The sequence below is a fragment of the Macrobrachium rosenbergii genome, chromosome 23 (assembly GCF_040412425.1).
Source record: "Macrobrachium rosenbergii isolate ZJJX-2024 chromosome 23, ASM4041242v1, whole genome shotgun sequence".
NCBI classification, from domain to species: domain Eukaryota; kingdom Metazoa; phylum Arthropoda; class Malacostraca; order Decapoda; family Palaemonidae; genus Macrobrachium; species Macrobrachium rosenbergii.
The window spans coordinates 3,911,760-3,923,722 of NC_089763.1; the positions used below are offsets into that span (position 1 = coordinate 3,911,760).

An 11,963-nucleotide genomic window follows, 5' to 3' on the forward strand; every position below is an offset into this window, starting at 1 on the left:
AATGAGCTAATTACATAAAACGGATTATAGTAATCTGAGGTTACAGGAGAAGAAGAGAAAGAAAAATTTCTGAAGTAAAAGAGGAGAGAAATGAAAAATAATCAAGAAATTTGTTCTTTCATCCACAGTTTCACAAATGACAGGAGATCCTTGGAAGGCAAAACGTGCATTCTGGCTTTGGAAGATGGGTCTGGAACACTGGAAAAATTCCTCTCATTTTTCATGACTCGTGAACCGCTGAAATACTGTAGGCATTTTTCGCAACCTTGGAATCATGGAAAACTTGTAGAAATTTTCGTGACTTAAATCATGTGAAATTTCTCTCCACTTTTGACGATGAAATTTTTATCTATTTTCATGACTTCGGAACCATGGAAAATTTGTATCTCTTTTTCACTACTCATGCACCATGGAAAAGATTTTCTATTATACATGGATTTTAAACAGGGGCGTAACTAGGTGAGAATGGGCCCGTGGCATTTTCTTACAGTGGCCCCCATTACCTCAAAAAAAAAAAAAAAAAAAAAAAAAAAAAAAAAAAAAATATATATATATATATATATATATATATATATATATATATATATATATATATATATATATATATATATATATATATATAAATATATATCTATATATATATGTATATATATATATATATATATATATATATATATATATATATATATATATATATATATATATATATATATAATGAGAGAGTAGAGAGATTGATTTGATATATCGTAGAACTGGTAGGCATAAGAAATTGAAATAAAATATGCAGGCATTGAAATATAATTACTAATTGTTAATACATACATAGGTTAGAAAAAAACATCTAAATTATATATTCTCAATAATGAATCAGATGAATCCCCTTATGTAGGCCTATGCGGCCGTTACATTATTGCATAATTACGATGCCTATAAAATGAAAATAAACACAACTTGGTCCAAAACATTTATACCATCATTAAATAAACCAATATACCTTATATACCTTCTAGAATTCTTTCTTCCTTGCTTTCATCTCTGCAAATCTGTCAATGACTTTACTTAAGTTCAATTTACGCGCAGTTCCTTGTTCAATTGATAGAAGAGCTAGTCCTTCTAATCTTTCCTGTGCCATTGTACTTCGCAAATAGTTTTTAACAAGCTTTAGTTTGGAGAATGAACGCTCTGCACTTGCAGTTGTGACTGGAATAGTTAAAAACAATAGCATTGCGGTGCAAACCTCAGGGAAACTGGCTGAAATAGAATGATTTTCTATGATCAACATATTAGCAAGGTCCTTAATACTAGAAACTTTGCTTATTTCTCCTTCAGAGCAGATCTCATGCTGAGAATTTCCTGTGTGAATGTTTCTGACACATCGTTGTGGTATTTTTTCACAAAACTAGATGTTTTTTCGTACAGCTCTGAGTCAGATAAATTTTGCAATGAGATTGGTTCCATCACTGAGAATGATGAGACAACTTCATGCAAGCCAGTAAAACGGAAGTTCAACTGAGTTGTGATGATGTCCAGAGTACGATAGTAAACAGTTACTCTACACAAACTCTCTGGATCTTCTAATCTTTGGTCTTCACAAAGTTCGCCAAAATGTCTTTTTACGGTACGAAGTCTCTTTTCTCAAATTCTGGTCTGATTGACCACTTCTGGGCTATATCTGTTGCTTCTTTCTTTACATCCTCAAACTGATTTCTTGATCTGCACATTTCATCCATGCAAACCTTTAAGAGGTCTGCTGCCTTAGCAAGATCAACTGCTTTTGATTGCAACATTTTTGATACTAAATTTATTGACTGTAAGATTTTGGACTGAAACGTCAAAAGGAATACAAAATTAAAATTTTAGTGCAGTGGCTTCATTGCGTTCGTCTGCCTTAGAGCTGCAGAATATTTGTGCTAGAGCTTTCTGCACATCACAGAATCGAACTTTGAGAGCAAATACCGCACCATAACGTCCAGCCCATCTAGTTGGGTTTAACTTTTTAATAGTTACCCCTTTGTGAGTGCCTGATTCAGAAATTAAGGTAGATAATATGTCCCATCTCTTGATACTCAATCCAAAAAACACATAGACTCTTTGAACAATATCATAAAACTGCGCCATTTCTGTCACATCCTTGACAGCATCATTAATCACCAAATTTAAATTATGAGCAGCACAATGAACATAAACTGCACTGGGTTCAACATCAATTATTTTTTTCTGCACACCTTTGTATATCCCCTTCATGTTACTAGCTTCATCATATCCTTGGCCACGACACCTTGAAATAGAAAGTCCTCTTTGTTTAATTATTTGCAAAATTTGTTCTAATAGTGCAGCTCCAATTTGGCCCTCAACCTTATGAAACCCTAAAAAAGACTCATTAATTTGTAGGGCTTTTGGCTTTCCATTATCATCATATTCTATGCTACAGTAACGGTATATTTCACACATCTGATCAATTTTGGAAATATCCTGTGTTGTATCTAACATTATGCTATAAAATGGAGCTGCTTTAATGGCATAAGTAAGTTCTTTTTCAGTTTCCTTTGAAAGCAACTGAATGAGTTCATTTTGTATACTTGGGCTCATATACTTTGTTTTACCTTTAGGTTTACTGATTAATTCTGAAAGAACTGGATCATATTTAGAAAGCAACTCAATGATGCAAATGAAATTTCCACGTTTCCTAACTTTCCTTTCATCCTCATCATAATCACCTTCATCTTCTGCTTGTGTTCCTTCTGTGTCCACGAAATGGCAAATTGCACATCGCTAATGTAAGAGTTACATTTAATAATCTGTCCAAAAGCTGACGCCAGTATTTTTCTCCTTTTGAAGATTACCTTCAAGTGCTTCACTCAAAGTTCCATGCAAGCGCCATTGTTCATACACTAGGCATGAATTATAGTGAATTTGGGATGATTCGTGCCTCGTCATACCCTCACCTATGTGTTTCCCGTCACAATAGCCATCAATCCATGTATCTTGAAATCTACTCGCTCCTCGATTAGCAAACAACCAACATGTCTCACAATAAGCCTTATCAAGAACAACTAAATAGCATAACCACGACCTCTCAATTTTCACACCTGATTTGGACACTGCATGATAATATTTTTCAGAGAAAGAGCGACCTTCTGCATCATTTTTGAAAGGGCCATTAGGCTTGCAATGTCCATTTGTAATGATAAATCGTTTTGTTTGGTCCTTCAAGTTTTGTTCCATAAAATGTCCTCGGTCTGTAGGCCACAACGATGTTATTGTATCAAATGAGAGCTCAGGCGCATGGTCTTTTGAGGTACTAGGTTTACACTCATCTTCACAGGTATTGCCTAATATAGTGTCGGAAACTGGGTCAGAATCAGGCTTGCCAACTTGTCTAATTTCTTTTCACCTGTATCAGTTGCTGTGTTTGTTTCAACTAAACTAGTACTAGTAGTAGGCATTTCCACACTAGTGACACTACTATTAGTATTTTCTCCAATAGCTTCACAACTGTCATTGTCCTTTGCATTTTCGTTAATCACTTCTACTGTTGGGGAAAAGAAACCACTAATTTTTGGAAGCTTTGATGCCTTGATTTCATTTTCTTTTTTTCTTTTCCGCTTTTCACTGCCACTAAGATGTTTTTTGGGAGGCATGATATATCCGATTCACTGTAAATAAAAACTATTATTAATTGAGAAAATTATACTCTGTCATCATCTGATATACAAAAATTCTATTGTTTTTTTGTTTGTATGGTGTTTTTACGTTGCATGGAACCAGTGGTTATTCAGCAACGGGACCAACGGCTTTACGTGACTTCCGAACCACGTCGAGAGTGAACTTCTATCACCAGATATACACCGAGGTGGGACGCAAACACCATATCAACCACGCCACTGAGGCGCTATAAAAAATTTCGATTGATATCATTGTGAAGATATTAATTACATCTTTCTTGAATGCATTGTTCTTTCTATTACATTATTTGTATTGCGAGTCAAACATTAAAATTAAGTTCACAATTCGTAATCAACATAATCCTTCATAAGGTGTAAGATAACTATCAGTTGTAGTCCAGTTATAAAAGAATACAATGTAAAACAATCACGAAACGCGAAAAACTTCTCTCACTTTTTCCTTTAAATGATCAAAAGATACTGGCGGTCACAGGCAGCGTTGCCAGAGACCCAAGACGAAATATCCCTTAAAATGGGGATATTTTTTTTTATTTATCCCCATTCTGACACACACACACACACACACACACACACACACACACACACACACACACACACACACACACACACACACACACACATATATATATATATATATATATATATATATATATATATATATATATTACTTATATTGTAATTTGTACATAAAAGAAAAAAGTTACTGCAGGAAAAATGAAGCAAAATCCTACATTAATGATTATTTTCTGATTGACTTAATACTTTAAGGATTTACAATATTATGAAAAACTACAACACAATTGCCATTGCCATTGAAAAAAATATCCATTTGGTTAAAAATAAAAACTTGAAAATTAACACAATTCTTTCAAGATACGAAAAAAGACTGGCATTTTGCCATCATAAGTCAATAGCATATTAATGAATATGAAATAGGTAACCGTATGAAAATATGATCTTTAGTCAGAATCATCAACATAGAGGCTGGAATTCATTTTACTAATCAATAACTTATCAACTGGAAAATTAAAGCAAGTGTTGTCTTTTAAATATCTCTTTGAATGAAGCAATCCACATAAAGTTTGCGTTGACAACCTGTTCCTTTGCTTAGTTTTCATTACATTAACAGCAGAAAATATTCTTTCTGCTGCAGCACTTGAATGAGGAAGGCTTAATATAGAGAATACAAAATTTATTAAAACAGGAAACTCATATCTATCATCACCTGTTTTCATTTTTCTGATATGATTCCAAATTCCTTTACAGGCATATTCGAATCAAGATTGTCCTTGTTTCGCAAGGATCTCCACTCCTGTCCAAATCATTTAGCTCACTATCTTTAACAATACCTGGTAACAAGGAAGCTAATTGATCAATAGAAGCAACCTCCTCTTAACAACAGACTTAGGATCAATAGCACTCATACGTTTCAAAACTGGATTTCGAAAATCAAATCTCATGCAAATTTGCTTGACACTTTCTACGAAAAAACCTAAGCACCCTTTCCGGAATTCCTCAATAGCTTGCTGTGGAAGACCATGTATATTATTTGAAATTGATGCTGTTACCTTTGGTCCAAGATACATATTTTGAAGAGGCATGAAGTGCCTAGGATCTTTGGTACTGCACATTGTCAACAGATGTTTTCCTGAGATAATCTTCATTCTTATAACAGTCCATCAAAGTTCTACATAATTTGCATACAGCTTCATGCAATGTATAAATCTGAGGGCTCTCTGCTTGCATTTGTTTATTTAGATTATTAAAATAAGGTAATATGAAATCCAAGAACTCTAGATATAATCTGTTCCTTGGGTCTTTTAAATTATCCAAAATACTCTGAGCAGCTAAAATCCTATCTTCCCAAACAGCATTTGTGAAATAAAGAATAAGGGCTTCAAACTGTTCTAAAAGCCGACTCACTACCATATGAAGTGATAGCCACCTAGTCTGGCTGGGGTGAAGCAATTTATGTGGTTTAATATCTACAAAGATTTGAAATTCCTTCAATTCTGATGTGCGCTTTGGACTCGATGACAAATAATTATATACATCTCTTGCCAAACCTTCAACACTTCTTGGAAGAGTTAAACATGCGTAAGATGCACATAAATGGAAAGAATGACAAACACACTTTAAAATTAATAATGTAAGAATATCTTCTTTTAGACGAGACGACAGCGAATTGTGCTTGCCCATCATTACATTGGCCCCGTCTGCTGCTAAACCTATCAAATTTTCTTTATATGGAATACCTACATCGGTCATCGCTTTCACTACATGATTATATAAGCTTTGTGCAGTAGCATCATCAATAGGAACTAACCCAAAAAATGCATCCATAACCTTATTGTCTACCCTAACACGAGCAACTATGCACATATGTTTAATGCAAGACTGGTCGGTTGACTCATCGATGATTAATGAAAATTTGTTTTCTTTCATAACATTAATCAGATCTTGTCTACTTGATTTCCCAATTACATTCTTAATTACTTTGGTTGTTTTAGTTCTACTAGAGGCAATCTTCCTAGCGATGCTGGAATCTTTACACACAGACTGCATCAACTGTGGCAAATGTGTCATAACATTTATAGGCAAGTTATGCTCAACCACAAAAGCTGCTAATCTTATTTCCCCTTCTTTCACATTTGCATCTAATGTAGACTGGCCAGACACTGACGCCATTGACGTTAGTGTGGGCTGCTTTGGAGAAGATGCAACATTTCTTAAATGTTTCTGATATGTGGCATGCCTTGAGCTCAAGTTCAGATTTTTTAGCATTTAGTTCGCAATCACATGCCTTGCAATAAGCACGATTTTTTTATTTAACATTTGGCTTTAACCACCCCTTAAACATGGGCATTGCTTCCCATTTCTCAGTATAAAGTTGGGTACATTTGACTTTCTTTGCACGTGGTGGAGTTTCAGGGTCATCCGCATCCATCCTTGACTGCTTTCTACTTTAGTGCACGGATCAGCTACCTAAAAGAACACACATTTTCCAATTAGGCCTACTACCATAAAATGATATAAACTGATTTGGCCAACATAGCAAAATAAGTTGATTTTGGAAATGATTTCAAGTGTTTTATATTAGGCCTAGGCTACACCAGAAGGTTTTTTTTTTATTCCATAATGGTAAAGCATACATGTTTACCATAAAAAGCTAATTTCTAAAAATTCCATGAGCTACAATTGCAAGCGAACAAATTTAAGCCAAATTTATTCATATAAAAGGCACTGTCTTTAACTTGAATATTCATAATCCTTCAATGCTTCCAATTATTAATGACACGAATAATATAACCCAAAACTAAATAAGAATTGAGATATAAAATCTGAATACACACCATAAAAAACTGTAACTGTAGCACAAATTCGATATCCAAAACAGTTTAACAGTGTGGACGCACAGAATGTACTGTACAGACTAATGACTTTCATACGTGTATATGTCAAGTTCCAAACTTCTGAGTCATGGTAACACCGTTTTATTATTGTTGTGTTTGTCATGGATTTTCCATTTTCATCTACAAATTTAATCTTATTTGAAACAACTGTTTTAAAATCTTTTCAATTCTTGAATCTTTTTTAATAGTATATATACATTTTAGGCATGTGTTAAGATACTCGAGCATTAGGGACAAATTATCCCCAGATTTGGCTCTAAATAGACTTTAAATCCCTATATCCCCATCAGGAACCCAAAATCCCTAAAAATAGGGATAAATCCCCATATCTGGCAACACTGGTCACAGGCGGTGACAACTGACAAGCTCTGGTAACTGGTGTACACGGAGGCCAGGACTTAGACAGGAACATAACGCGTTCAAGCCAAGATCTCATACGGACCTGTAGTGTACGAACAGTAATACCCCCTATGACCTCCTAACCCATAACCCATAAAGGCCATCATATACATTAACAATATGTAATGTCTTCTCAGTTTCTGTTAATAATCATTTACCAGTATTATATTGAGGAATTTGAAATAATTTTTTTTTCTAAATCACTAAAATATAACAGTAAGCAGTAGCATATTTTTTTTTCTTCTTCTTCTTTTTACGGCCATGGGCCCATATCCCTTGGGTCCCTTGGCTCCCTTTCTGTGACTCTACGTCCATGGGCCCCTTTAATCATTATAGGCCCTGGTCCCGTGGCAGTTTGCCACCTCTGCCACCCTATTGTTACGCCTCTGATTTTAAATCACGGAGAACTCATTATCTTTTACGACCCTGGAAATGCGGAAAACTGAATCTATTTTCTTGACTCTGGAACCATGGAAAATGATGTTCATTGACGTTCTGAGCAAAAAATTATTTTTCAAATGTACTTTCTTGCAAACAGTTATGTTACCGTATGTACTAAATATTAACGAAGTAATGAAAACTCACTTTTGGTTTCACTCTCCATATCTCTCTCTCTTCTGAATCCATCTGCTGCTCACAACGGTCGACTGGGAGTTTAGTATTTAATTCGCAGCTTAGGATTTTAGGGAACTTGCCCATATTGTCCCTCCTTGACCGGAGGAGGAGGAGGAGGAGGAGGAGGAGGAGGAGGAGGAGAGAGAGAGAGAGAGAGAGAGAGAGAGAGAGAGAGAGAGAGAGAGAATTTTCGGTAAGAATAATGCATTCAAAGCAAGGAAAACTATTGAATATGAGGAGAGAGAAAGAGAAACAGACACAGAGAAAGAGACTTTCAGGTAGAATAACTCATTCAAAGTGAGGCAAATGATTAAATATAAGGAGATAGAAAGAGAAACTTGAGAAAAGCCTCGAACAATTAATTTGGGATTTTTTTTAGTCTTCGCAAGCCTGCGGAAAAAATATATACATATATGAATGCCTGAAGCAAGGGTGGTCGGAAGACTGTAAAATTCTTTTGAAAAATTTAGATTCTTTCAAGATTTTTGAGTGAAAGGTATACCTAGGTTTCACAAAAATAACGCTAGGCTATCTCTTCTGTTTTGTGAAGGCTAAAGGATCCTCAATAATATATATATATATATATATATATATATATATATATATATATATATATATATATATATATATATATATATATATATATATATATATATTAACTTTATCACATACACAATTGTTCTGTGCATTAGTAGAATTACTAAAAGGACCTCATTCAAATTGGATGGTTTTTATTCAAAAAGTTACAAGCTTTCTTGGACAAACAGTCCACATTATCAAGTATCCGTACAATGAGCAGACGCGTAGTCCAGCTGAATTTATATCTGTGTGGTGGGTACTTTTAATCCTATAATCGCCTAGCTCCTCCTGTGTGACCCCCACCCCCTCGTGATCTTGGTCTTTCGCTGCTCCCTTCTTCTAGGTGTCCGTTTTCCGTGCGTTCTCTTGCATTTTTCCTTCGTTTCCTTGCTACTGTGGAGTATACGATTTTTCTAGATATGCTGTCTTCAAAGCCGTTTCCGGTGTTCCCTGCCATCGTGTTGTTGGCACAAGTTATGAAGGCGTTCTCTACAACCAGTCTAGATGTTTTGTTGGTGTTCCTCTGTACAGAAAACTCATATTTTCCCAGTCTATTCTGTGATCATTTTCCCAACAGTGTTTGGCAACTGGCGACGTCTGATTATAATGCCTTATGTTCTGCAGATGTTGTTTGCTTCGCTCTTTACATGATTTGCCAGTTTCGCCATAGTACCCTTCTTCACAGTCTAGACACGCTGCCATATATTCCCCCCCCCTCTAATCTCTTCCCCCTCTACCGACTTTTTGTTTCTAACTATTTTATTCCTAATGGTGTTTTTGTAGCTGCCTATCAATTTGAAATTATTTAGCTTTCTGTTGATGGGTGCAATCGAGTTGTTGTCCGGGACTGCAATTATTTTCTTTCCTACCAAATGTTCCTTTTCTATCCTTTCCCTCTCCCCAAAATAGCTTTTCCTTGCTTTGAAGTGTGCCCACTCCCACCAATACTTAGGGTAGCCTAATCTCCTAAAACTCTCCCTCAGGTAATCCAGCTCTTCGTCTAAAAATTCGGGACTGCAAACCTATAAGCCCTGATGGCCAACCCTGTCATTAATCCTATTTTTATTTCTTTCCTATGACTGGAGAACCTATGTATGTATGAATTGGTGTGTCTTCTTCCTGTGTACCTTGAATTTTAAATTTTTCCCTTCCCTCTTGACCAGGACATCCAAGAAAGGAATTTCTCACTCCTTTTCTTCTTCTATTGTGAACTTGATGTGTTCATTTAGTTTATTTATGTTTTCTAAAAACTTGTGCAGATCTTCCCTTTCTCCCTTGCAAATAATCAAGATGTCATCCACATATCTTACCCATTTTGCGATATTTAAGTTCCCTTTATTTACTTTGCCCACCTCTTCCTTTTCAAACCATTCCATGAAGATATGTGGATGACATCTTGATTATTTACAAGGGAGAAAGGGAAGATCATGCTAACTCATGCTCTCTGTCCTCCTTTTCTTTCTCTTGTCTCGCCCTTTCCAACAGCAATTCATACTCTCTTTCTCCTTCCTTGGCTTTCATAGCAGCAGCTACCTGCTCTTGAACCCATTGAGTCAGCTGTTCCCCTTTCATTGCCATACTTTTCCCTACTTCTGTGAAGGCTTTGTACTCCTCGACAGACATGTTGCTGATGATTTGGGCGTGGTTTAATCCTTCACCAAGAAATACTAAATTTTTTAGGTTGGCTGTGCAAGCAATTGCGCAGAAAAGGAAATGGCACTTCAGTGCAGACTGGGTGAAGAGCGGTAGGTTTGTTCCGAAGAACGCAATAATTAAAAATTGGCACGAAAGTACAAGGTGGTTGCAAAGAAGGAGGTAATTAGGGGTTTGTCAAAAAAAAAGAAAAGGTTAATATATAGGACCTTGTAATACCCCAATGCTTAATGTCTTAATGGCAATGCCTAAATAATTAATAATAATCCCCTTGAAAGCTAAAAGTCGGGTGACTTAAAGAAAAGATTCCCTCGGGGATAGATACAAGTAATGGAAAACTCGAAAACTTATTTGACCATTAAATCACATGCCAGGTAGCAAAGTATTTTACAGCAGGTATACCTGAGATAAGGTTCTCGTTCTCTTTAACTCATAGAAAACAGAACATGAATAAATGAACTACCCTATCTCTTAGTGGAACAAAATTTGAAGCTGTGGCTGTCTCTTTAATAGAAATAAGCGGGTAACGAATTCTCAAAGTTAGAAGTGAAAAGCTACAATTGAAATCAAAGGTACAAGTAATATGAAAAAACAAAACAATTGATCAGTAAATACAAATCATGTGCTTAAGATTTAGAGACGTAAGAAGGTTGTGGGCTGTGAGGCGGTAGGACAGTGTCAGCAGCTAACCAACTCACACGTACAAACTCACCTCCATACTAGCTAGATAACTGAAATCCACGACTATCCTTCTGTGTAAATGATTCATTGGCAAATTTATAAATTAATTACACATCGCAAATTACTAGAACAATAACTTGACAGGACTTAGGAACCTTAATTTATAGAAAATGAACGCATGCACGAACATGGCGTGAGCAAAGGTGGAGATACCCTTTCGTGGGTGGGACTTAGCTGAGGTGAAGATACACTGGGTAAATTGCTAGGCATCGCTTACGCACAAACACACAACACTCTCACTTCTGTTGGATCGAGTTACCAACACCAGCATAAAAGGGTGAAAATTAATTAGAAAACACTCGATTCACTAGGCTACACTATCATCTGGTTTTCTTATACTAGAACCTGACTTTCTGATGTAAAAAGAAAGCTGAGCACACTTCCTTCAATGTTCAACTGTTCCGATCATATCACAACGACTAGCTAACCTCTAATTTTTTATCAAAGGCTAGATAATCATGAGAAATGCCTCAAAACATGCGAGGAAAATGGTCCCAAATAAGGTAAAATAACAGCATCCACTCCTAGCTGAATTCCTACAGACAACTCAGTGGAATGTGGCTTTGTCCTAATACGTGTGACAAATTATTGGCTAGCGGTTGGACATGCAGCCCTAAATTTCACTTTTATGCGTGCATGAACACTAACAGTTTCGTGGGACACAAAGCATAAAGGATGTGCTTTAGTGAAAAATCTAAATTTTCCACACTGGGATTAACGTCACACTTGCATTTACACCTGCTCTCTAGTCACGGGTGTAAGCCGAACATGCATTCACTCAAAAGCATTTTGTCGTTTGGCGCAAGAACTGAGCTCGCTACAACATGAAAATAAAATTTCTGATTGGAATTTATGAGTTCCTAGTCATAAATTACGA

The 11,963-nt window shown here is 35.9% G+C and overlaps 2 protein-coding genes across 2 annotated transcripts; both read right to left on the reverse strand.

The window, feature by feature from the left end:
- Positions 1–1,613: 1,613 nt before the first annotated feature.
- On the reverse strand, positions 1,614–3,641 carry LOC136850961 (uncharacterized). Its single transcript, XM_067124940.1, has 3 exons — positions 3,372–3,641; positions 1,957–2,772; positions 1,614–1,823 (listed from the first exon to the last, which is right to left on the reverse strand). The coding sequence occupies exons 1-3, from the start codon at positions 3,639–3,641 to the stop codon at positions 1,614–1,616; spliced, it is 1,296 nt and encodes a 431-aa protein (XP_066981041.1).
- A 1,653-nt stretch (positions 3,642–5,294) lies between these two features.
- Positions 5,295–6,470, reverse strand: LOC136850962 (zinc finger protein 862-like). Its single transcript, XM_067124941.1, has one exon. The coding sequence runs from the start codon at positions 6,468–6,470 to the stop codon at positions 5,295–5,297; it is 1,176 nt and encodes a 391-aa protein (XP_066981042.1).
- Between the last annotated feature and the right edge of the window lie 5,493 nt (positions 6,471–11,963).